The sequence below is a fragment of the Terrapene carolina genome, unplaced genomic scaffold (genome assembly GCF_002925995.2).
Source record: "Terrapene carolina triunguis isolate 2854851 unplaced genomic scaffold, T_m_triunguis-2.0 Scaffold211, whole genome shotgun sequence".
NCBI classification, from domain to species: domain Eukaryota; kingdom Metazoa; phylum Chordata; order Testudines; family Emydidae; genus Terrapene; species Terrapene triunguis.
Window position 1 is genome coordinate 2,090,606 of NW_020664562.1, and position 26,433 is coordinate 2,117,038.

Below are 26,433 nucleotides of genomic sequence, written 5' to 3' on the forward strand. Positions count from 1 at the left end.
GACAGTCATGTTGGAAGGGGGAAAGGGAGAAGTAGGGTTGTGGAGGCTGACAGTCAGGTGACTAATGATGTGGCAGGATTAACCTGTCCTGATCCTTCTCTCCTGACTGCCAGCTCCTTTTACATTCTTGCTGGCAGTGCCATAAATAGACCAGTACTGCCCTCTTTGAGAAGCGGATTCCTGATTCTTGCCAGAGGCAGAATAGATGTGGGGAGAGCTGCTGCTTCTCAAGTGGTCTAAAAGCACAACTGTTCAGGCAGGCCTGAGTAGCTGGTCTCCGTGCTGGGAGATGGTTCATAAACAAGGTGCTAACTGGGACATGTTTAAATAAGAGCTGGGGCAAACCAAAAGGTGAAACAAAGAAAATTAAGGCTTTTCTTACACACGAGGGTAACATTTCTGTATACAATGGTTAATGAGAGGAGACATCTTAAATGCTACTGTTGCACGTCCTGGGGTCCTCAGGCTTCTGTGGAATTAGATTTCAGGGTTTTCGGCATCACTTTTTTGAACAAAAGCTCGGGGGAAAATGCCCACCTTCCCCTTGCACTGGCCTTCCAACCACTCTTCATTCACTAGAAGATAAAATTACAGGGAGACGCTTTTTTCGCTGTGGATAAGTTTATAAACAATGTCACCCCCCACAAACCGAACAGTGCCTAAGAGCACCGTTAAGCTCCTCAAATGGGTAAATAGATGTGCTGAAAGTCAGACAAAGACGTGGTTAAAGAAGAAGGAACTGAAGGAGCCAGTGGACAGACAGGATGCACAGCTGCGAAGGCGCAAGTCGGAGGTGGCAACAGAATAAGCTGCAGAACTGGGAGAGACCGCAGGTATTTCTGAAACCACGGGAAACAAGCTTATAGAAGGAGTAAATAGAGCAGTAAGGCCTTAGGCAGATAGGAAAGAAAGCAATCTTGCTTTATATTTTTTTAAAGTAAAAAAATTAATTCCTGGGACCTGAGGACTGACTGGAAATGTGGAAGGGGAGATTATAAAAGTAGGTGGACGCAGAAGTATTATCTTGGATACTATGGTGATGGGCACTAGTATGAAACCCTGAACGTCTTCCAGGTAAAATCAATAGCAATAGTGAAGTCTCTGACTCTCTCTCCCTTTCTGAGGAAAAAACTGATCTTCAGTGTAAAGTTGCAGCCAGTACCAGGCCGAGGCACAAAGGACAATAAGGGGAAGCTTTTCAAAGGCACAAAAGCCCGCTAAGTGCCAAACTTTCAGTGGGATTTAGGCACCAAACTGCCCTAAGTTCCTACAGACCGAGTTCTGGGGGGGATGGTGGCCCTGTATAAAAGACGATGGAACAAACTTAAGGGGCAAAGCCAAATATGGTGTGACCAGAGCCTGGCACCCTTAGAGCTGCAAGCTGTCACTGGTCACATCAGAGAGTACAAACCAGAGCAATAGAGATGAACGAAAACCAGCAAGTGTCACGATGAGAACAGCAGCTGAGGCGATGATGCAATGAATGGAGTGTTTGAATTTCCAAAAAATGAATGGAAGGAAGAGCCAGCTTTTCCAGGCAAGGACTCTTAGCTCAGTGAAGAGAAGCAGCAGGATCACAGGGCATTAGAGGGCTTTATCCTGTGCAGTGCAGGTGCCATCTGGGGTATATAAAAGCAAGGCAAAAGAACCTGAGTGGGACAAGGAGGGAGTGGAGGAAGACAAGACCCTTCATTAATGACAGAACCTCTGTACAGCCACCAAATTATTCCTGCCTTAGAGCAGGCATAAGATCTAAAGGTCATATATAGCTACAGGTCTTGTATACTGAGGGATTCACTAAAACCCATCTCTCCTGCCATGCTCATTCTCTGCCAAATCCGCCCCTCTTCCAACCTGAGCTCTTGAGGCAAGGGAGTGGGCACACCGGTTCAGGGCAGAGGTCTGAGCCTAGTTCTTATCCTTATCTGTGCCTGCTGTAGTCTATTCATAACTGCACTGGAGCATACCAGCCTTGTCCTCCCTCTGTGCTTCATGCACAGACTGAAACAGTCAAGGCCAAAGTATCGCTGCCAGCAAGGCCCACTGCACATCCTCACACCCCATAAAGCTTGAACTGTCCTGGAAACACCATGGACTGGTATTGGGAAGGATCAATGGTTCATACAAAATTCTATCCTAAACCAATCACTGCCAGAGAACAGTGCAGCGAAAAAGGAAACTGATTAGGAGAGGGCCTGGGGAAATAATTGAGTGGCTTTGTTCCAAAGGTGGGGGGTGATAGCAGGGGCTGAAATGGCCACCCTGGTTTTTCCTTTCTTTCAAAAAGGAAAACAGATGTTGAGAAAGTGATTAACAAACTAGCATGTCTCAAGCAGGATAGAACTCAAGGCCATGTGAAGTCGGCTGAGCTTGGACGTGTAGTGTGTTTAAAAAAGAAAAGGGCAAAAACCGATGTGGCAGTATTTAATAGGTGTGGGACAGGGCTGCTCTGAGGTGGATTGGAAAGGGAGGCCTGGTAACATCCAATACTGTTAAACCTGGAAATGAGGATAGAACTGGAGGATCGGTGTGTGGGCTGAACTTTTGCTGGGGACGACTGGACTAAAGCCAAAGCTGGACTAGAGAGAACTAGAAACCATGTATAGACCCTAAACCCTCCTTAGCCTGCTGCTTCATTGGGTTAGTCAATTGACTGAAAATCCTGCTCACTTCCTGTGCAGCACATGGGACAGAAGCTGCCCTTACCTTAGCACAGGGGTCGGCAACCTTTCAGAAGTGCTGTGCCGACTCTTCATTTATTCACTCTAATTTAAAGTTTTGCGTGCCAGTAACACATTTTAACGTTTTTAGAAGGTCTCTTTCTATAAGTCTATAATATATAACGAAACTATTGTATGTAAAGTAAATAAGGTTTTTAAAATGTTTAAGAAGCTTCATTTAAAATTAAATTAAAATGCAGAGTCCCCCGGATCAGTGGCCAGGACCCGGGCAGTGTGAGTGCCACTGAAAATCATCTCGCGTGCCGCCTTCGGCACACGTGCCATAGGTTGCCTACCCCTGCCTTAGCAGGTTTGATCCTAAGGCCTTGTGTATGGTAAGAAAATTTGCAACAGTGTAAACAAATTGATGTAGTTACTGGTGCAATTTTTTTCTCTGTATAGACAAGGCCTAAATGGGGGATCTCTAGAGTAAAGGGAACCAGGGACTCATCTTGCAGGTTTCAGATTAAAAATGCCCATCTCTTGGAGGTGGGAAGGAAGGAAGGCATCTTTCTTATCTTCTCCCACACTTTCAACCTGCAGGATTTGAGCATTATCCCCACAGCCCTAAGACCACACCCAACAGCCTCTAACCAAGCTTCTTTCAGCAAGCTTGTATTACTGCAAAGACCAGCGATGGTAAAGTGTCACACGCAATGCTGGCTTTTGCAGCAAAGGGATTACTCTCTGCAGGTTGGAAGGTAGAGAAGCCTGGGCCTCAGCCAGGGGTGCGGAAGCAGCTGGAAATAGGGGAGTTCTACTGGTCTCGCCTGCTTGACTCAATATGTGGCTGAGCCGACAAAGCACAAAATGCAGGGTAAGAACAAACAGATTGGGGAAGCAGCCGGAGAAGTTCTCAACTGACTCATCTATGCCCAGCAGAAAGGTGACTTGCTGAAGAGCTACTGTTAGATAACAGCTGGCTGAATTAACTTGCAAGGATTTTTTGTCATGGTTTTTTTGGAGGAGCTGGATATCCAGGACACCCACTGAACTCAACGGGAGCTGCTGAAGGTGCTCAGCACCTCTGCAATCAGGCCAGTGCTCCTACCAGAACTGGGGGGCCCAGTCCAGGTCCCAGCAGCATAAACCTACCTTTGGATAAAACGAGTATCACATCTCCTGCCTGGAACTCCAGGTCCTCGGGCTGGATGGCTTCATAACTGTATCGAGCTACCACATGGTTTGCTTCCAGCTGTTGTGGTGGTGTCTTCTGGATACCCTCCTCAGCTTGGCCATCTTCCCCTCTGGGTAAATCTTTGTCTCCCTAATACAGGAAACAGCCTGTTGAGATGCCGCTTGGTGTTTCCTTTAATATGCATGTCTATGTAAGAAAAGCTACTGACTGAATTTCACAGGAGGAGCTAGCAATGCTCTTACACTGTAAGTTTACTTGTGTGTCAGATGAACTGTGTATGTCTTCCTCTATCCAGACAGACCCATTTGGTAGTTCGTGGGCAATGTAATTATCCTATATCTTATCTACTGTACCTACGGGGGGCGCTGTGGCCCGAAGGCGGGGGGAGGGGAATAGAGTGTGCACTCTAATGCTTTGTGAAGCATGCTGAGGTCCTTGTGTGAACGGCATCACAGAAGTGTAAGATACTAGGAGTGGGACTTGGGCCCTTCTAGGTTCACTTGTAGCCAGAAGCCTGGCTCCCAGGCTCCTGCTGTGAGATCAGCCCAGGACTCAAATAGCCAGTGAAGTGGTGGGCATGGCCTGCACTCACTGATCCTCGCCTGGTACAGCTGGGTCGAGGGGGCTGAGTCTGTCTCCAAGGCAGGAGCAAGAAATCAACAGCTGGCCCACCAGGGAATCTACCCATGCATAGGGGTCAAACCCACCCAACCTCCCTGGGGAAAGCATCCATTGCCAAAGCCCCTGAAGTGTCAACTGCCCCCCGCCTCCGCAAGGCTGCACTGATGTGACAGGAATGGCTTATGGGGAAACACAGATGGGCATTGCTTCTGTCCCCCTCTGACGCTCTGCAGTGTGCGCGCTCAGGGGGTAAAATGCCTCTCAGAGCTGTTCCTGCAGCTCCAGCAGCTGGCTGAGTGCAGCAGGAGGCCAGGCTGTCCTTTGCAGGACATTCGATCACCACTGAGATGCCTGGGTTCAAAGCCAGGCTTCTCTCCACCCTTGCACTGCTCATCAGAGCTAGGTTGTGCCCGCCTTTGTGTTTGATGGTTACCTAGGTCACCAACAGATGCAGGGCATACAGGGCTGGGTGCCTCAGTAGCTTGACTCATTTCACTAGAGGACTGGGGTTGTACACGAGGTCAAAGAAAGGTCTGTGCAAAACCAAAGGAGAATGAAGTTCTCTTGCTTGGGCCTTGCTGCTCGCCTTGCTCAGCACAGGTACCTGCTCCACTATTCTAGGGATGGGATGAAATCTGGAGTGGAACTGAGTTCTTGGGGAGGCAAGTGGAAGAGGGCTCGGAAGGACCCCCACCACCTGAGAAGTTTAAAGTTAGAGCCTCCCGCAAGGGCTCTGGCATTCTCTGGAGGCGCTGTCTTTAAAAATTCAAACCAGCCTCTGCACTTAGCCACTGCTGGGAGTGGGATTGCTGGGGGGCTTGTTCCAGGGAGCTGCCACCTGGCCCCCAGCACACTTTGCAGGCTTTCACCCCAGCAAGCCTTTTGTTTCTAGACTTTCACACAACCTCTTCCCGCTTAATGGGCTATCCAGTCCTTGAGAGACGGCCTGTGCTGCGCCAAGTGTGATGGTCCCCTTTGCATTTGGGACCCAAGCACAGCAGTGGCCTGGGGTGGGGTGTTGCAGCCTGTGAAAGACGGGAATTGCAGGGTAGGTACGGTGGAGAAAGGAGCTGATCGCTCGTTTTGAAGGGCTGGCTTCTTCGAGATGCCCCCCTGCACCTCTGGCCCTGCCTTCCAGTTCCTGGTAGCTGGGGAGGGATGGGCGTGGGCTTGTCATACAGGAGCCCAAATCTGAATAAATTGGGCCCAAATTTAGAGGTGAGCACAAGCTGATACAACTTCTAACTCCCTGCCCCAGTGCACACTACCCCGGCTCAGAGTCATTCCGATTTAAGTGGTCTCTCACCCATGTAATGCCCTGTCATGCACACAGCCCCCCTCTCCACCCCCACACACTCACACCACCTCTGAATTCCCCACTGATTCCAAGAGAGTCCATGCCAGCGTAACTGGCCAGGAGACAGGAATGTACCAGACTGCATCTACTTTAGCAGACACCTTCTGGGTCCCGGGGTGTAAGTTACACCAATGGGTGCTACCTCAAACACACAGGTTCTCAAACTTCATTGCATAATGACCCCCACACCCAGGCTGCATATTTGAGGGCCATGGGGAGTTTTACACCACTTTACATAGCACCTTTGAGTTTGGCCCTCAGCTCTGGATTTACCACATTCTCTCTATTACTGTCCCTCAGACTGAATGACTTTCAAATATCATATTTGAAATATTCTTAAATACTGTATTTCTCTCCCAAATTCAGCCAGCAGGAGTCCCTGCTGATAAGCTAGGAATGCTGGTGCCAGAAGCTGTCCACAGTCAGCGAGCATTAGAACCCAGGGTTACTGACCTCTGTGACGTCGCACCACAGTGTCAGGCAATAGTCCTTAGCGTGACTCCATACTGTCTTCATGCTGTCCTCGCTCAGAGTTACCAGCTCCTCACTCTCTGCAGGCCGGTACCTGTGCCATACAGGAAAATTCGCGTGAGACCAGAAGCTCCCTGAAGATGAGGATGATGCTGAGACAGGGCAATAGCTCACCTCAGTTTTGTATGCTCTGGTGTGAGCTCCAGTTTCTTGCACACCGTGTCCAGGAGTTCGCTGTAGTTGATTCCAAGCCGGACTGGTATTGCTACTGTGTACTTGTAATGCACCTTGAGAACATATGGGCTTGAGGTAGCTGATCCTGCATCCTGCAGGGGAAAAGTAGAATTGAACATTGCAAGCTGCACCACAGAAGCCTTATTGTATAAATACAGGTAGTTATGACTCATTAAAAGACGAGGAATGAGGCCTGCAAAAATCAGGGGGCTGGCATGGAAACAGAAACCTTTCGTCTCTAAGCCACTGGTTCCATTCTGACGCAGGTCACCAGCAGGGAGTCTTAATAGCTTTTCCAGCAGGTAAGTGTCTATGTCACAAAAGCCACCATCACAACTAAGGCTTATTGGCAAACACGGTGGCAATTCTAGGAGGGAAGCCAAGCCACTCTTGACCACTCTGAAAGCAATTCACTCTGGCCAGTCAGGGCACGCTAGTGCAGATGGTGTGAGAGAGACTTGCATTGCCCTGGCTGTGCAGGGAGAGGACAGAGGATACCTCTCCAAAAGCTACCCCAATCATTAACTTACCAGCACAGTAAAAAGTCAAAGGATGTGCTTGGATGCATTGACAGTCTTAGATCCTGCTGTCCAGCTGACCCGCAGCCTGGCTATTACTTTTCAGAGAGGCTATTAGTCTAGAAGGTGACAAGCTCAAAAATGTTGCTGGTTTTACAGCAGTTGCTGGTTCTGCAGCACTTGCAAAAGCGCAAACATTCACCCCAAGGTACAATAAATGCTTGTGTATATGGACAGTATGTATTCCCCCTTCAGTGGTTCCTCTCCACAAGCACACAGGGACATCCATTACCTTTGCAGCTTCTTGCTGCTCTTTTCCAGAAGTACCAGGACCGTGAGCTGAATGGAGAGCAGAGGAAAAAGTAGGTGAATGAACTCTAAGCAGATAACTATTGTCACTCTCCATGCAAATATACGCTCAGATTCATGGCAGCCCCCTCACCCCACATCTCTCATTACATCAAACAGTGACAGATAAGCACATTAGCTTGTTGCTGCTAAAATGAGTGAAATCATTAAAGTGTCATTAGGTTTTGCCGTTAGCACCTCATTGAGATGAATGGAAGCAACCCAAATTTCTATGACTCAGGCCAATAACACTGCATCATCTACACCTGATTTCACATTTTAAATATTATTTTTGCAACCATAGGGCATAGAGACAGTATTTTTTTAAAACATAAAAGCACAAATTGCTGGGTAACGTAACATAATCTGCACTGTGTGGCTATTCGTGTGGCTGAGTGAGCTCCTTAACCACTGGATAGTGCACCTAGCAGAGGAGGTTGGTTCACACTGTAACAGTGGATGAAATTTGTCAGACTTGCTCAGGGTTCAGTTTATAATGGTCTCTCCGAGAGGCTGAGGACTTGACAAGACACTGTAAGTTCCAGCACTAATGGTAGCCAAGTTAGCGCAAGTGGCAGAGGTCTGGATTTTTAGAACGGAAGGGAAGTTAGACTCCCCGTGTTTAGACTGATAAACTAATGATCATGATGTACAAACATGTATGCAACTCTCGTCTCTCATACCACTTACAGTCTCAGCTCAGGGTTTTGGATCTGTGAAGATCTGTTAATGTGTGGACTGGGAGTCAAACCTCCTGGCTTTTGTTCCCAACTCTGCCCCTGCCTTGTTGTGTGACCTGGGGCAAGTCACTGGGGAGTTCCCATAACTCCAGGTGCTCAACACTTTTCAACTGATCTCTCTGTGCATCTGTTTCCTTCTCTGTACACTGCAGATAACTCTTAACTCACAGGGGTAAGGTTAAACTCATGGGAGCAGATCCTCAGCTGGTGCAATTGAAGTCAATGCAGCTATGACAGTTTATGCCAGCTGAGGATTTGCCCCCTGGTTTGTTAATACTTTGACACTGGAAGGCATTACAGAATGGCCAGTGCACCAGGGTATTCAATATGGTCCCACTGCGAGATTTGTGCTCGGTTTTAATGATTTTGCTGGGCTACAGAGCCTGCTGGATGTGAAGGTTCCCTGAGCCTTCTGACCCACAAAGGGCTAATTGGTGTGGCTGTCAGCTCTGCTAGCATTGGTGAATGTTACTCTGCTAGTGTCTCTGAAGTACAGATGACTGGAAGAAAGGAAGTCTTTTTTTCTGGGAATTTTTAAACACTGCAGACATTTTTAGGTTTTTATGAAAAATTTAACAAATTGTTGGAAAAACTGGTAAATGCTCAAACTAACTCTCATTCTGAAAGAGTGCCATTCTTGGTCTTTTTTCATTTAAAAAAAAAAAAACTTTCATCCATTTCTTTAGTTCCCTCCTTTCTGAAGGTGGCTTTGTTTGGCCGTGGCCTTTGAAAGTGATTGCTCTGTTCCAAACAAGACAGCCAGCTGCCAGTGTTGTGTCCCTGTCCGACACCTGATTATGTTCACAGACAGCTGTGTCTGGCTCTAAAGCAAGTTCAGATGCAGCTGTTTCCACCTGCCCCAAGCCACCATCCAACCCAGTGCAAAGTGGCCCCTCTGCTGACAGTCTGAGCAGAGGGCAAGGAGTGACATGGTAGAGGTGGTTCTCCTGCTCAGGATGGAAGCCCCGTTCCAGAGCCTCTGCCTACCCTGCTGCTCCTTGGTTCTGCCTGTTCTGGGGCCATGCAACGCTTCATTTACCAGCACAGCACTGCCCACGATCCAGTTCAGACTAGGGGATTGGTGACTGTTCATTGTCAATGCTTTATGGGGAATTGGCTGTCAATAGCCAGGATCTTGCAGGCAGTGGCTAATGACCACTTAGTTTAGAAGTAAGCTTAGGTGTTTGTTTCCTGCTCATGTTAACCTTCGGAGACTAAAAAGCTTATGCCACTTCAGGAGTTGCAGCTTCTTTAGAGGGCAGGGGGAAATTAAAGTTATGCTGGATATATGAACAGGGTTAAAAGATTTAGAACATAAGACTGGCCATATTGGGTCAGACCAATGGTCCATCTAGCCTGGTGTCCTGTCTTCTGCCAGTGCCGGATGCTTCAGAAGGAATTAACAAAACAGGCAATTATCAAGTGATCCATCCCCTGTTGTCCACTCCCAGCTTCTGCCAGTCAGATGTTTAGGGACACCCAGAGCATGGGGTTGCTTCCCTGATCATCTTGGCTAATAGCTATTGATGGACCTAACTTCAGTGAACTTAGCTAATTCTTTTTTGAACCCAGTTATATTTTTGGATTTCACAACATCCCTGGGCAAAGAGTTCCACAGGTTGACTGTGTGCTGTGTGATGCGGTACTTCCTTATGTTTGTTGTAAACCTGCTGCCTGTTAATTTCATTGGGTGACCCCGGTTCTTGTGTTATATGAAGGGGTAAATAACACTTCCCTGTTCATTTTCTCCACACCATTCTTGATTTTATAGACCTCGATCATATACCCTCTTAGTCATCTCTTTTCTCAGATGAATAGTCCCAGTCTTCTTTAATCTCTCCTCATATGGAAGCTGTTCCATACCCCTAATTTTTTTTTTGTTGCCCTTCTTTGTACCTTTTCCAATTCAAACATTTTTTTGAGATAGGGTGATCAGAACTCCACACGGTATTCAAGGTGTGGGCATACTATGGATTTATATAGGGGCATTATTATATGTTCTGTCTTATTATCTATCCCTTTCCTAATGGTTCCTAACACTGTTAGCTTTTTTGACAGCCACTGCACTTTGAGTGGAGAACACATCTTCAGGTTCCCTGAAGACCTCTGCTAAGACCATGAGTCAATGTAAAAAAAAGTCCCTCAGCAGAGTCCACTGAACATAAGAACAGCCATACTGTATCAGACCAAAAGTCCATCTAACCCAGTATCCTGTCTTCCGACAGTGGCCAATGCCAGGTGCTTCAGAGGGAATGAACAGAACAGGTAATCCATCAAGTGATCCAACCCCTGTTGCCCATTCCCAGCTTCTGGCAACAGAGGCTAGGGACACGATCCCTGCCCATCCTGGCTATTAGCCATTGATGGACCTATCCTCCATGAATTTATCAAGTTCTTTTTTGAACCCTGTTATAGTCTTGGCCTTTGTGAAGAAATACTTCCTTTTGTTTGTTTTAAACCTGCTGCCTATTCATTTCATTTGGTGACCCTTAGTTCTTGTGTTATGAGAAGGAATAAATAATACTTCCTTATTTACTTTCTCTACACCCATCATGATTTTATAGACCTCAATCATATCTCCCCTTAGCCGTCTCTTTTCAAGCTGAAAAGTCCCAGTCTTATTAGTCTCTCCTTATATGGAAGCTGTTCTATGCCCCTAATAATTTTTGTTGCCCTTTTCTGAACCTTTTCCAATTCCAATATATCTTTTTTGAGATGGGGCGACTACAACTGCACTCAATATTCAAGATGTAGGCATACCATGGATTTATATAGAGGCAATATGATATTTTCTGTCTTATCTGTCCCCTGCTTAATGATTCCCAACATTCTGTTCGCTTTTTTGCCTGTATAATTGGGATTATGTTTTCCAATGGGCATTACTTTGCATTTATCAATACATTTACATTTGATCCTGATCCTGATCATCCAACTGCAGGCAGCCACCCAAAATTGCATCAAATGAGGCCAAAGATGGTAAGCAGTTTTTTGCTGTCTAATACAGGGGTTCTCAAACTTCATTGCATCACGACCCCCTTCTGACAACAAAATTACTACATGACTCCAGAAGGGGGACCAAAGCCTGAGCCCGCCCGAGCCCTGAACCTCAGGTGGGGAGGACCTGTAACCTGAGCCCCGTCACCCAGGGCTGAAGCCCTTGGGCTTTGGCTTCGGCCCTGGGCGCAATGGGGCTCGGGCTTCAACTTCAGCCCTGGGTGGTGGCGTGGGGCTCAGGCTTTGGCTTCAGTCCGGGGCCCCAGCAAGTCTAACACCACCCCTGGCAACCCCATTTAAATGGGTCACGATCCACTTTGGGGTCCTGACCCACAGTTTGAGAACCGCTGGTCTAATAGAAAAGCCATTCCAACATTAGAACCCCAGATTAGGATCTTCTAGGGTGCCAACAATGTCTCAGATCTGGTCATTCAGACACGACGCTCCCCACGAGATGGTTTCAAAGGGTTTGGAATGAACACGCTCACTCATCCTCTTCTCCTCTCAGCCTCACCCTCCACCAGCCTGGCCAGCTTTAAAAAGTGTTAACCACTGTGTCTTAGCACAGCTGAGTGCTTCTGGTCCAGGTCCAACAGGGCTGCTAGCAGCTGACGCCTTACAGCACACAGCTGCTTTCCACTCTGGGGTCAGAGGACGCTGTCTTTGGGCTTGGCGAATGGGACAGTTTCACACCTTCATTCAGCAATTGGAGCCCCCTCCTTCTCCTATCAGGCAAATGCTGGAGAATAGTGTGGAACTGGGGACTCCAGCAGCTTGCAGTGAAGTCAGCCACTGCTGCTGCAAACCCAGGTCCATCTTAAATGGCGCAACATACAGTGACAGAGTGTACAGCCCCAGGAAAGGCAGGCAGCAGCCTGCTATGGGATGGTCTTGTGCTGATTTCCCTGCACTGGGAGGTGAGTGAAGTGGGTTTAGTTCTCAGCTCTGCAACCTTGGACAAGATACTTAATTTACTCTGTGCCTCAGTTCCCTTTCTGCAGGATGGGGACAACAGCAACTCCTTTGTCTGACTTGTCTATTGAAATGATAAGTAGGGAGTTCGGGACTGTCTGTACAGCACCTCGCACAATGGGCCCCTGATCTCAGTAAGCGCCGCTCGGCACTACCCCATTACCGATTGTTCTCAGTAACAGTGTCTGAGTGTGCGTACACTGGGGGTGCAGCATTCATCACAGTCCAGACAGCCCTTAGCCAGGCACACTGAGGATCTTTTCTTCTGAGGGAGTAAAATCAGCCTGACTGTCCATATGAGATGGAATTGAAGGTTCAAGCAGCTTTTCAAACACGGCCCTCGTGCCCCCTGTCCCAGCAGCACTGAACAAGCAGTGGGAGTCTCTGAAAGCCCAAGCAGGGGCCAAATAATTTGGAGCAGGGTTCAGAGCCCTGGGAGAGAAGCCCACATTTAAAGCTAAAGCAGCAAGATTGGGTCTAACAGTCCCAACTAACCCCTCAAAGGCAGTGAGTGTCCACAGCGGGCAGCCTGCAAACCACGAGCATCTTCCTCCCAAACACGCCCCGCTTGTACCCAGATGCTGTGCCAGCTCTGGGCCCTGACTTTGTACTGTTCCCCACCAGTGAGACAGGATTTAGGGTGGGAGGTTCTTAAGTGTCCACGTGATTTAGGAGCACACTTTCAAAGTGCTTCCAAGTGACCTGAAGGCTTGTGACAATCCAACCCTCTGTTCTTCTAGTCCATCACCAGCGCTATGCCATAGAACACTACAAATGACTGGCCCCTGCTCTGGCCGCTCTCTACTGCTCCAACAGCAAATAAGGGCCACACAAGAGCTGCAGCTGGCTGGGACGAATTCCCCCAGGGCAGATACAGCAGAGCAAGGGTATACTGGGGGCTGCAGGAAAGAGGGGGCACACCATCAGATAGGGTGAAACTAACACCGAGTGCCTGTTCCCACCAGCTACTGCCGTCTCAGTGATCCCCAGGTGCGACGGTCACTGACCTGGTGCTGGAGACCTGGGCTTTTCCGGAGCGGTGGAACTGGGTGGGGCAGGGATGTCCAACTCAGCAGGGGTTTCCTCCTGTGAAGGATGTGACTACAGTTAGTGTTACTATCAGCCGGGGGCAGCACTGGGGAGCTGGGGCCCTGCTGTCCTGCGTGTGAGATTCCCTTTTAGTACACCGGGCAGAGCTGCTGCTTTGGGATCTTGGGTGGTAGGATCTGGGCCTCGCATCCCTGCTGGGACTCACTGGCCACAGGGATCTTGGAGGGGTGGTTTGGGTAGCCCTAGCTCAGCTCCCCACCATGTGTGATAGTGCTGCAGTGCTGGGTGGTACCCCTAGGGGACAGTGTGTGTATGGAGGGAACTGCCTGGCAGAGCCTCTACGTCTCTCAATCCATTCAGGTCCTGATGGAGAGCAGGGTGATGAAACACTCGGTCTCCCAGCAGCGCAGGCAATCCCTGGCTACCACACTATGGACCATGGGATCCGCATCTGCCGAGGTATATGGACATTCATGAAGGTGGGGTGCCTTGGTCATCCTGATTTGGGGGAGTCCTTGGTGCTCCAGGAGCAATTCATGCAACCCTCGTGACCATGCAGGGCTGGAGAGCATGAGGCAGTGGGCGCTGGGGGGGTGCTGCAGGCAGGTGCCCCTGCATACAGTAACAGTGACAGCGCTGTAGGCTCTGGTGAGCTGCAGCATCATTCTCCTGGTGTGAGACACCACTCTGCTGGGAAATATCTATTCCAAAGGGGCTGCTAGTGTGCCAGTCTGGCTTACCCGGACCTGCGGCTGGTTCTGGAGCTCCACGGCCTCAAGGTAGTTACAGGGGACAATCCCTTTCTGTGGGGAGGGGAGACACACAGACAAAAGCAGGAGTGGTTAGGAGGAGACTGCGACAGCATTACACATTAACATATGGGTAGAACCACAGGCTGGGAAGGAGCAACTCAACCATGCCCATCAGTCTGGGGGTCTCCTCTACACCTGTAGCCTGGAAGGGCAGCTGCTGCAGAGTTTAGATTTGTTTCTTGTGGCCTCTTCCAGTTCAGAGAGGTGTCTGAGCAGCCTAGAGCTGAACCTACTGTCCCAGGAGGAGGATCATCTAAGAACAGGGAGCATGCCCCCCTGCATGGTATCTGATCAGATAGCAACCAATCTGCTCTTGGTGGCCTTTCTCAGACAGCTTGCACTTCTGTGTCACGAAGCTAGTGTGGGCTGACACAGCTTGGGGCTAGTGCCCGAGACTGCTTTCATGTGAGGGATCTGGCTGCAGGTGCAACCTCAGGGCTCTTGCACTTTGGGGTGAGGGATGCATCTGAGGGCAAGGCGGGGCTTGGATGGCCTTTTGAAGGTCACTAACAATTGATGGGGGGAGGTGCTGAATGAGACCAGCTGTACAGGAAGGAAGTGTGGTCAGGCCTTGGAGGTGAGAGCCCAGCATCCCCTTCCTGGCTCTGCCACTCGCTTGCTGCTTCACCGGGGCAAGTCATTTTGTGGCTTCCGCTTCCCCACCTGTAAAACAGGGACCTCCCAGGGGTGGCGTGATGGGTACTATTAAAGTGCATGGGGTGCACTGTAGAAATGCAGGGCCGAGGGAGCAGCTAGCGGGGATGCAAGGAACAAGCTACGGATCCCACAGTGAGAAGGTGGGTGGAAATGCCCTGCAGGGGCCAGACAGCCTGAGGTGGGGCTGGGGCGGGTGAGCAAGGCAGTCTGTGCTCAGATGCTGGCTGATGGAATTAGAGGATGCCAGGAAACAGCTCCCTCAGGTAGCTGTAGCAGGGAAGGATCCTACCAAGCCTAGAAACATGTCTGTGTTTGCAGCACTTTGCAGGCTGCAGCGAGGACCCTAAAACACATGGGTCAGATACCAGGTCCCAGCAGAAAAGCAATGACATACAAAGCAACCCAGCAAACCCACCCAGCAACTGGGGCCTGGCAATGCCCCATAGAGGTCAGTGGGGGCTTTGGCATTGCCTTCAATGGAGCAGGAGCAGGCCCTTAGCAAGTGCCAGCACTGGCCTGGCAAAGCCCACGTGTGGAATGGGCTCTAAGTACCTTCCCGTTGAACATAACGGTGGCCCAGTTGTCCTTCCCCTTCGTCAGGACAAAGACAATGTTTCCCGGCAGGACTTGCAGCTCCTCTGCGGTCTCGGGCGTGAACTCGAACAGCACACGGTGAGGCTCCCCTTCCAGGGCCCTAGATGGGGAAGCAATGGCTGGGTCAGCTGGGAAGAGTGCTGCCGCCTTCCTTAGCTTTGTCTTGGATCTTTTGTTCTCCTGGGCCTCTCCCCTCCTCCCTCTTTTTCTAGTGGCTGAGGCTGTCACAATCACTATGTCAGAAGAACATCGTCCTCCCTCACCCTATCTGCTCATTTTACCCCATTAGCTCTGCAGTGGGAGAACAGAGAGCTGGATTTTGGCCCGATGCACCCCTCACTGTGGTATCAAAGCACCAAGTACATCATCCCCATATACCTCCAAGCACTTTACAAAGCAGGTAAGTAATAAGTATCATTACCTGGCTCCATTTTATAGATGGGGAAACTAAGGCACAGAGTGGCAAAGTGACTTGCCAAAGGTCATTCGGGAGGTCAGTGGCAGGGCTGGGAAGAGAGCCCAGGACTTCTGGCTCCCGGTTTAATGCCCCACACTGCCTCCCATAAGCAAACTAAGAGCTGATTGCACAGTGTCCTCCAGGCGCTGATATGAGAGGCAGCAGGAATCCTTGACTCTGGGAGCCCGGGCGCTGTTTGAGGGCAGTAATGAAACTGAGCATTTGATCTGCAGAGGGAGTGCCTGGGAACTGGAGTCGGTGAAGGAATAAATATGGCCACCCCACAAGCCCTTTCTCTGAATACAGCCAGGCTCCTGTTTCCCTGCTTAAGCCCCTTGTCACTTTAAGCCTTTTATCTATGGCAGTTTTCAATGTGTGGCCTTTCACCAGAGGGAGCTGCAGTGTTTTTTCAAGGTGGGAATACAAGCACTGTGGCTAAGGAGAGACGAGGAAGGCGAGAGCAATCCTGCCTCTCTAGTATCAGAGCAAAACGCGCTGTAGGACTCCTGGAGACAACTGAGGGCCTGTCAGCATCCTGTGCTCTTCTGCAGCGTGTCTTCACGCTGCCTGGGGATAGCTCAGGCTAGGAGAACAGGAAACCCCTCTGCTGCTTCAGCACAGTTGGTACGTAAAGCACGAGGCTGGGGGAGCTCAGTTACACAGAGTAAAGAGCAGCTGGCCTCAGCACTCTAGTAAAGAGCATGTGGTTTTCCATGGCACTTCAGGGAATCCTAGGTTGAGCCCCTCTGAACGCAGAACTGCATATGATTGCCACTAAATTAGGATGGAAGTTGCTAGGTTAGGCAAACAGAAACGTGATGTTTGTGCTGTTGCAATGGGGCTAGTGTCTGATGCCATCTCTCATCCTCCCCCCACACGCAGTCTCCTCACTCCTTCCATCGCTCACTCAGACTGCATCCCCAAAGCACACGGGACAGTAGATAGGGAGCTGAACCTATCTGGCATTACAGCTGTAAGTTACCGACTCCTGTTAGGGGTGGCATTGTTCTGAATGCAACCAGCACCAGAACTGGAGGAAATCCAGTACCCAATATAGAGCGAGTGTGCGTGTGACATGGCCAGTCTGGGAGCTGTAACTGCACAGAGCCTCGATACTGGGACAGGTGCTACACACATTACTACTATTCTGCTTTTATATAGGACCAGTCATCTGAGCCTGGTGCAGCACCTTGCATAAACTGATGCCTCCCACCCCCGACTTTGTTTAACTCCCCTAGACTTCGTTTAACTCACCGGAGGATTTCTGGCGTCTTTGGTCTGGGTGGAGGGCCAGGCGTCTGTAAACAAACAAACAGAACCTAAATAATCCTGCTGGTTTCATCTCTCTGCAAAAGGAATCCCTCCAGGCTCCTAACACATCTCTTGCCCTTCTCGGGATGTTTCCTTTCTCCTAATACAGACCAGCAGTTTAATACTGGCAATGGCACGATCTCTGTTCCCTTCTCAGTGCAGCCCAACCCTTTATTTGCCCCCAGGACCATTGCTGTGATTTGGCAGCCAGCTCAGGAGATGTTCATGTCACTTTGGCTCATTCCCCTAAGGGTCTGTCTACACTGCAATTAGACACCTGCGGCTGGCCTGTGCCAGCTGGCCTGAGCTAAGGGGCTGTTTAATTGCAGTGTAGACGCTCAGGCTGCAGCCTGAGCTCTGGGACCCTCCCACCTTGCATGGTTCTAGAGCCCTGCTCCAGCTGAGCCCAAACATCTATACTGCAATTAAACAGCCCCTTAGCCCAAGCCCCGTGAGCCCGAGTCAGCTGGCACGGGCCAGCCACAGGGGTCTAACTGCAGCTTAGACAGACCCTAAGAGGCCACAATTTAACCCAGAGCCCATTCAGCCACTTCATTGTTTGTTTTAATATGCAGCACCATGCACTCACCTGCTCATGAATTTCAGCTGCCATCGTGGTGCTTAGCTTTGCTAGGCCCTTCTGCAGCACTACACAATCTCTAGTCTTAAACCAAATCATTTTGGATCCTTAGCCAATTTTACCACCGCTTCCAAGAGCTCTGCTACATTAAATATGGTCATACTACTGAACGGTAGGGAAACGTGCTATCGGCCTCTTGCCATAGTGGGAACGGCCCGCTTATTCTTGCAGTGGAGCTGTTTCAGTTCACAAGAGAACATACGCCTGCTGGCCCTGTGGTTACCTCACTTCCTTGATAATCTTTCAAGGAACTTTAATGAAAGCCTTCTGGTGGCTCACGAGTCTGAACCGGTGGAATGGCCTGAGAAGCAGCAAATGACAGCTGAAGCCCTAGTGGGGAGGTGTGTTTGTCAGGAAACTGAGGCTGGCAGGAGGGAGAGAGAAGGAGGGAAAATAACAGCTGAACCATCCGGGTCTTGTTGGATTTCCTGCAAGTTGTTGAAAATCAGCTTCACACGCAGGGTGTGTGGATGCGACAATCAGGTGGGACTGCCGCATGCGTGGACAGAACCAAACTAGCCCTGCTCTAGTTAGCTTGCATCACAGTGGAAGTGACGCCCCAGCAGCACGGGTTGTACAGTGCCACCCAGGACGCTGGGTGTGGGCTGGAGCAGCTAGCCCGGGCTGCTGCCTGTGCCATCACTGCTGCTGCTGTTTGAGCTAACGAGGTCAAATCTAGCTGCTGTGTCATCTGTGATTGCAGTGCAGACGCGTGCACACGTTCTCTCATTGGCAGCACTTGCTGTATTGTGCTAAGCATGTTACGACGCACCCAATGCTGCCTCACCTGCAGCTGAAGCGGAGCAAACCCTGAAAAACTATCCTTGTCGACGACAGACGCCACGACCTGCAGACAAAGAGGGGAAAGGTCGTTACTTGGTTCTTCTCTGGCTTTCCCCAGCTCCCACTCCCTCTCCTGCCCCCTTGCTCCCACGCTTTTGCTTGCTACTCACTGTAATCTAACCTTCCCATGGCCCTGACTCTCCAGCTTTGGAAAATTCCTGCTAACTGCTCCAATTCCCATGTATTCCTGACCCAACCACCATGGGGGCCGCTGTTCCTCTAGTGGTTCTAACACCCAGCCCTGGTTCAAGACGAGCAGCCGTGTCTTCAGGCTAAACACTTTCAACTGCGCTGCAGGGCACCTGAGCCTGCCCTCTCCCGGGAGTGAGCTCTCAGGCCTGAGCCTTGCCCCTGGAGCACTGCAAGGGACACTAGTGGCTTAAAATTCAGCTATATTTGTAGCCTGAGCTTCTCAAAGCATCTGGAGACAGCTAGGTTCCCAGCTCCCTTTCAGTGTGGTTTTGGTCCTTAACTCCCTTAGGCTATTTTGAAAATCCTGGCCTTCGAAACCAGACACCCTTACGTGCATTACTGACAGCCCCTGGGAGCACTGGAGCTGACAGGCTGTTGGTTGGCTGATCTGCTTTGCACCTCAGCTGCTGCTGGTTTATTTTCTGGCTCAGGCAGTGGCAAGGGAACGAATTGGCCATTCGCTTCCCGGTTCTCACGGGCTAGGTCAGTGCCGCAGTGTTTGGCTCTCACACACTGAAGGGGGTCTGAAAACATGGTTGCACACAGGCCAGTTTTCTTGTTTTATTCATGCAGCTTCCAAATTTTAAAATGGATTTCTACTGATTTCCCTCCCCCTACAAGTGGCTGAGTCCCTCAGGGCAGGGACATCTGCAATTCCCTGTTCTCCTCTGTGCTGCCAAGACTCAGCCAATAATAAAGAAGTAGTGATCCCTAGGCAGAGGCCAGCGAGTTGGCTCCTCCGACCCACAGCCCAACTTGAGAAAACAGCATGTTCATTCCTCCCCCTTGGATGAATTTCCTACCGTAGCTTTTCCCAGGTAATCCTTCTTCTCCAGCTGAGCCACTTGCTTTTCATTTGGCCTAAACAGCTTCCCTGGAGGAATCGCCACCGGCTCAAAGAGTCTATGCTTCTGCAGCACACAGAAATCACAGTGCTTTTCAGGGATACGTGTGGAGAACACAGCTTGCTCCAGCATTGCCTGTCTTCTGTCTTTCTGTTTAACTCTCTCCATGTAAACTCAACCCAATTGCCCCATTTGTGTCGACGCCAGCTCCCCCAACCTCACTCAATCCAGCCACCCCCTCCCCACAATCCCCGCTCAATCCAACTGTCCCCTGCCCCACAACCCCACTCAATCCAGCCGCCCCCTCCCCACAGCCCCTGCTCAATCCAACCACTACCTCCCCACAACCCCCACTCAATCCAGTCGCCCCCTCTCCACAGCCCCTGCCCAACCACTCCCTCCACACAACCCCCACTCAATCCAACCGCCCCCTCCCCGCAACTGCCCCCTCCCTGCAACCCCACTCAATACAACCGCCCCATGACCCAGCCCCTCCCCACTCAGCCCGACCACCCCCTTGCTTCAACCCCCACTCCCCACAAAAAAAGCCCACTTGGCCCAACCATCCCCTCACAAGCCCACTCACCTGCAAATCCCACCGTCTACCCTGAAACCCACATTTCCTGCAATATTTCTCAGCTTTTTCTGCTGCTCTTGTAAAGTCTCTGATCAAGGACAGTTTCTCGCCTTCCTGGAATTCAGAGCCTCTCTCATCCCTACAGGTCCCTAGCTTTTCAGTGTGAGCCTAGATAGGAAAAGACCCACTGAGCAATCCCTAGTGTTATTCTTTACCAAGATGGCTTCCATCGCCCTGTCAATCTTGTTGTGCCGGGGCTCAGTCTTCATGCTTATCGCCAGCGTCAGATGCTCTTCAGCTTTTCTCCAGTCCTCCAGCTTGGCATAGAGCAGGGCTATGTTATACAACACCTGCAAGGTCGACAGGGAGCAGAGAATGGGCGATCTCCACTGACCCACTCCCACCGCAGAGCAGTGGCCTACGCCAGAGGGGAGAATGCAGACCTGCGATGGCCCACGTTACTGCATATGGCACCCGCTGCCTGAGGACGCTGCTGAGGGGTTTGCTTGTCCTTGCATCCCAAAGGAGGATCCAGAAAGCCTCTCTGAAGGCAATGAGGTGATGTGTGTGTTTGAGGGGGAAGGAGAGGACTTGCTTCTTTTTGTAACGATTCTGCTTCCTGCTTGTAACCTTCCTAACAATGATCACGCTCTTTACCCAAGGGCCATGTGACTTGCCCTCACCAGGGCCAACTCATCTCCCTTTTCAGGGGGATTTGGATACAAAGAGAAGCTAGTTTTACATCTCTAAAGTTACCGGTCCTAGTGAACAGTCTTCAGTAATCAACCTCCTACGTCCCTATGCTCTGAAGGCCAAATCCTGACTTTGTCCAGCTCTGTGAGGCAGAACCTGCCCAGCTGTGAACTCCTGCTTTGAATCCTCATGGGATTTGAATCCCAAGGGAGTCTAGGGAAGACGCCCCTTTCCTCCAGGGGTGGTGTCTCCACAATGCCTAATTGCCAGATGATAATCAGTAGGGCCCTACCAAATTCACGGTCCATTTTGGTCAATTTCACAATCACAGGATTTTAAAAATAATAAATTTCACGTTTTCAGATATGTATTTAAATCTGAAATTTCATGGTATCGTAACCATGGGGGGGTCCCAACCCAAAACCGAGCCGTGGGGGGTGGGGTGGTCAGAAGGCTATTGTAGGGGGGTCACAGTATTGCCAGCCCTACTTCTGTGCTGCTGCCTTCAGAGCTGAGCAGCTGGAGGGAAGCTGTTGGTCAGGCACCCATCTCTGAAGGCAGTGCCACTGCCAGCAGCAGCACAGAAGTAAGAGAGGCAATACCATATCATGCCACCCTCGCTTCTGCTCTGCTGCTGGCGGTGGCTCTGCCTTCAGAGCTGGGCTCTTGGCCAGCAGCCGCCACTCTCCAGCCGCCCAACTCTGTCAACTCTGGTCTTCCCTACAATAGCCAGATTTCACAGGGGAGATCAGATTTCACAGTCCATGATGCATTTTTCACAGGCATGAATTTGGTAGGGCCCTAATAATCAGGGTAGAGAGGATGATGTGTCAGGGAAAGCAGTGCTGCCCCGGTCTCCCACAACGGTGGTGGTAGAGGTGGGGCTCATCCCTGACTGACTGACAGAGAAGAGCCCAGGCTGCAGACAGATCCTCAGCTTCTCACCCCAGAGCTGAGTCCCCGGGAAGGAGTGTGGCCCTAAGCCAGCCCTCACTGGTTATCACGAGGTGATCTCAGTCTTTTTTTTAACCTAGGAACCACAATATCATGCACAAAGGATTGTGGGAGTTTGGTCATGGGGGTGGAACTGGTGTTGCTGGGTGAGGTGGGGCTTGTGAGACAGGTGCATGTGCTAGGGGTCCTACCAGCTCTGGGATTTTGCTGCTTTCTCAGCCGCTGTACTGACTGCGTGTCCCCTGGTGACCCACTTCTCTGTTGCACCCACTGGCTGAGTGGCGCTGGGTTAGCAACCCCATTCCTTCACCTCCCATGGGCTTCCCAGCTGCCCTCGCTTGTCTCAAACACTCCCAGCCCCTGCACGCGCCTCACCTCACAAGCAAACAGCCTGAATGGCAGCCCCAGGATCTTGTAGTCTATCAGCAGGTTCCCTCGCAGCAGGGCCAACACCTCTTTAAAATCCTCAATGGCCAATTCATAGCTGTCGAGCAAAGAAAGGTGATAATCCATCAGGGCACGGCTCTGTGCTAGTCTGGCTGCCTGTCAACCTTCAAGCCCACAGAGTCCTGCTCTAGCCCTGAGTTGCCCTAAGATGACCCCGCCAGCCCGTAGAATACTAATGGCCTTTTACCATTACCCAAGTCCTGGGGCTGTTTGGAGTCATTCACGTGAGATATGGCTGCCTCAAGGGTCTCAGATGTCAGAATCTCTTGGCGGGAGTGCGTCCCCCTCCTCCTGGCCCATCGCAGTTTGCCAGCCCTAGCACTCTGAGGTCTGTGCCTCTCACCTCCATCCACGCTATTTTAAAAGCCACAATCAGTGTTAATAGTATTGTCATTGCCCTAGGCGCTGCACAATGTGAGAGACAGGCCACGCCCTGAAGGTTTTAGTTGTGTGTCTCCCCCATTGTCTTTGTCTTTGGGGGGGGGGGTCTTTAAAGACACTGGGGTATTCCCCAGGCTCCCATACCTGTTCTCAACCCACTAGTCCTCTGCCTCTAAGCAAGAGAAAATGTTTAGCTTGGGAGGTGTACCCCAGCCCCAGTTACTCACCTTTGGCATCACAACAGGATTGACTTGCCAAATGACTGTTCTCAGCCAGTTGGGAACCAGGAAATGGCTCTGCCTAGAGGCAGCATGAACCCCCCGATTCTGGAGAGTGCGCCCAACACTTACTTCTCTCTCCTGTAAAACACTGTCCCGCGCTGGAAATAGGCCACGGCTAAGTGCTTGTCACGGTTAATGCTCCTGGCAAACGCCTGCAGAGAGCAGAAGGTGGTTCATACACAGTACAGACAGACTGGCGGAGAGCAGCAGAGGGAGACCCGGCCATTGAGTGCGAGGCTAGGGATCAGGGAGGAGTCCTAGAGCAATGCAGAGCAATGGAACATGCTGTGGAGAGACACTCGCCCTGGGCTGGGGTGAGGCATGAGGGCAGAGCCACCAGAGAAGGGGCTAAATGAAGAGTGAATAAGAAAGGGGAACATGGAGAGAAGCAAGACAAGGGAGGGGTTGCCTCCTCCCCCGCAGCCTGTCCCTCTGTTACATGCCTGCTGTATTTCTCCTGACCAGTGTTTCTGATGCCCCAAGTGGAGACCAGAGGTGGTCAGGAAATTGTCGGGAAAGGCCTCTTAGGTCCACGGTGGAATTTCTGGACCCCCCACAGCTCTCCAGTATGGCCAATAGCCGGGTGGTTAGGGCACTCGCTGGGAACTGGAGAGCTAGGTTCAAGTCCCTGCTCTGAATCAGGAAAACCATTTCCTGCCTGGATCTTGCTGGGACCCATGCACTAGCTGAATTTCAGTAGGGCAGAAGGAATGAACTGGGCGAACTGATGCACCGTAGTTGTCTCCCTGTGTCTTTCTAACCAGTTGCGTTATCCCTGCATGTTGATGTGTTCCACTCGGGGATGCTCCATATGGCCCCCTACATTGGGGTGTCAATCTCCCCTCCTGCTCCCCCCGCCCTGCACCCAGTCTGGCCAGTTTGCCAGCCACCCCCTTGGATTTGTGCTGAGTGCCCTTCTGCATGTCAGGCTACAGATCAAGCCAGGTGTTGGACCTACTTGTCTGCAAGTCGTCCCATCGGCCAGTCTACACTCCTTAGTCGCTCCACGTTTCAGCGGGTCTGTCAGCCTGTCTGGCAGAGCAGTCTGGGCTTGTACCCTGTTGTACGTCAGTCAGACTGGCCTGTGAAAAGGGGCCAGTAACAGGAGTGACTCACCTGCTCTGCCTCAGCCAAATTCCCCAGGATCAGGTGGATGCAGCCAATGTTAAAGCAGAGTTTGGAAGGGGGGTTCTGCACTGAGGTGAAAGCATCCAGCGCAGCTGTCCAGTCCTTGCGGTCTGTAGCACACACTCCCTCGTTCCACAGTCGGATGGTCTCAGCCAGAGACATGGTGCAGCAGCGGCCTGCAGTGGAGTAAAGACGGCCTCCCCTGGCTTCAGCCCTTCTTTGCTCTTTACAGTCACGAGGCCACTCTGCACTTCTCCTGCTTGTACTTCTGTGTTTCCTCTGGCCCTGGAGCCAGCAGTGTCGCAAACCAATCAGGAAGTGTCCCCACTGGTAGTCGCTGACACAACCCTGCTGAGATGGGGAAGTAGAGCAGATGCTGGCCAAGGTGAATTATTTTTCTTAACACATTCTTGATGTGTCACTCTAAATCCTCACCCACTGCTGCCCCTCACTTCTTCAGACTTTGCTTTCCAGGGATCTTCATCTGAAATCATGTGGGCCCGTCAGCTGGATGTTTGTGACTGGGGGATTGTGCTTGTCACAGTGAGTCTGTCAGTGAACTCGTGGCTGAGTCACAGAGCACTGACAATGCATCCTGGAGGAATTAGGGCATCAGGACTGCTCAGTGCAGTGCCAGGATCCCCCTTGAAAGGTAGCCTGCAGTGTCTCCACCGTTTCCCAGGGCAGCTCCTAGCAGCAGCTTGGTGCTGGTTGCACCCTCTTCTCTGCCCTCCAGGAGTGGGAAGGGGAAGTGCAGCCCCTCTAGCAGGCTCGGAGGTGAAATGCTGCCATGTGTTTGCAGCAGTCCTGGGACAAGGCCTGTCTGTGTGGCTTTGGCTGAACTGAGCCAGCCTGCAATGGCTTCTCCCCAGACATTAAAATTCTAAAACTCCTGCTTTAAATCTGTTTTTTTCACATTATCACTCTCCCAAAGAACCCGCTCCAACTATTGCCTTTTGACTGCCCCGGAAGCTGACACCCTCAGCCATGCAATTACTACAGTCCCATGACTCCACCTCTCTTTCGTCCTGTGCTTCAAGTGCACCTGTCCCCTCGAGAGCAGGGCAGACAGGATCTTTCCAGAGCTTTGCTCAACCGCATGCAACTTCTTTCTACATGGGAAAGAATTGTTTCTTCTCCTTTTTCTGTGCATTGCGTTCTTCCTGGCTCAGGTACTACTGTAACGCCGACAGACCTCGGTCGTTGGCAGGTAGGATTGAACTGGGGACTTCTGGAGCTTAGTGCCTGAGCCTCTACTGCATGAGCTAAAAGCCACCTGGCTGTTAGCTAAGGCTGTAGAGGAGACTCATTTTATCTCTCTCCCGCTAAGTGGTCTCGGTGCCACTCGATGGGACAGAACACCACACCCAGTAGGTGTGTGGGTTACACTAGCTCTGTCTGGGCCTATAGGTTTCCTCACAAGACAAGAAAGGCAGGGCAGCAGATTGACAGAGGTCTTCAGAGGCTGTGAATTTGGCCCCTTTCACCATCACTAAATTGACCGGAAGCGAGGCAGTACGGACCAGTGCAGAGAGCATTAACCTGGGAGTCAAGTGACCTGCATTCTGTTCCCAGCTTTGCCGGTTACTGTATCTCTGTATCCTTGGGCATATTACTGTACCTCCATGCCTCAGTTTCCCCATCTTTAAAATAGGGATATTTATATTTAGCTTTCTTTCTAAAATATTGTGAGATCAGGGGATACAGAAGAGCTATGTGTTGTTTTTAAAGCTCCAGCAACTTTTCTACAGCCTAAGTAATCTTATGCAGCCAATCCTGTTTGAAATTCTTTTGTCCGATTTCTGCTTTTGAGAGTGGGTGGCGGGGGGAAATCTGTATTCCTGAGAAACAATGACTCATTTTTAATCAGAAACACAATACAAAGCATCTCCAACCCGCCAGCTCTCTCTCTCGCCTCTGGCTCTCAGGTTACAAGCTGAGCCCCTGTCAGCATCTACTCAGGCACAGCCTGCTCTTGTGGGATCACTATAGCAACCCCGAGCAACACAAAGGGGATTGTGATCTTCTTGTGCCTCAGGAAAGGCGAAGTGAAGTCTGTGAGCAGGTGAAGTGACGTGGAAGGAAAGGAATGGGAAAACAAACTTTGTAAGTATGGAAACTCTCCTCTGCAGGGCCTGTTGTTGTCTTTTGTACAAGAGTAATTTAAAACTCACAGACAGTTCTTGTTTAAAATGGACATTTAAATGCTCAGAGGCAGCAAACCCTGCTCCCTACTTTCTCCTTCCCATTCCTTCAGTCTTCTGCCTTTAAATGTATGGCAGACTGTTATTTCCTGGAGCGTTTCACACTGGATTACAGATCCCAAAAGGCACTGCACTGGTACTTGGGAGCCCTCGGTTCTACTCCTGGCGCTGTCACTGACTTGTTCTGTGACACTGGCCAAGTCACTTTGTCACCGCCTGAGGGGCTCGAGGCGGACTTCAAAGGGTCCGTTGGC

At 50.7% G+C, this 26,433-nt stretch overlaps 1 protein-coding gene across 3 annotated transcripts; it reads right to left on the reverse strand.

Moving 5' to 3' along the window:
* LOC112113462 (neutrophil cytosol factor 2) lies at positions 1–24,206 on the reverse strand. 3 transcript variants are annotated; one of them, XM_026655953.2, is made up of 15 exons: positions 23,964–24,206; positions 22,917–22,999; positions 22,114–22,222; positions 20,307–20,441; positions 19,473–19,580; positions 18,422–18,481; positions 16,938–16,981; positions 15,185–15,326; positions 13,910–13,966; positions 13,117–13,214; positions 8,816–8,844; positions 6,482–6,620; positions 6,290–6,401; positions 3,816–3,987; positions 1–575 (listed from the first exon to the last, which is right to left on the reverse strand). In XM_026655953.2, the coding sequence occupies exons 1-15, from the start codon at positions 24,135–24,137 to the stop codon at positions 478–480; spliced, it is 1,560 nt and encodes a 519-aa protein (XP_026511738.1). In that variant the 5' UTR covers positions 24,138–24,206; the 3' UTR covers positions 1–477. The 3 variants fall into 3 exon arrangements, with proteins under 3 accessions (XP_026511738.1, XP_024065520.1, XP_026511739.1); XM_024209752.2 differs by lacking the exon at positions 8,816–8,844 and adding an exon at positions 7,352–7,398 and having other exon boundaries at positions 6,482–6,633; positions 13,121–13,199; positions 13,904–13,966; XM_026655954.2 differs by lacking the exon at positions 20,307–20,441.
* Positions 24,207–26,433: the final 2,227 nt, after the last annotated feature.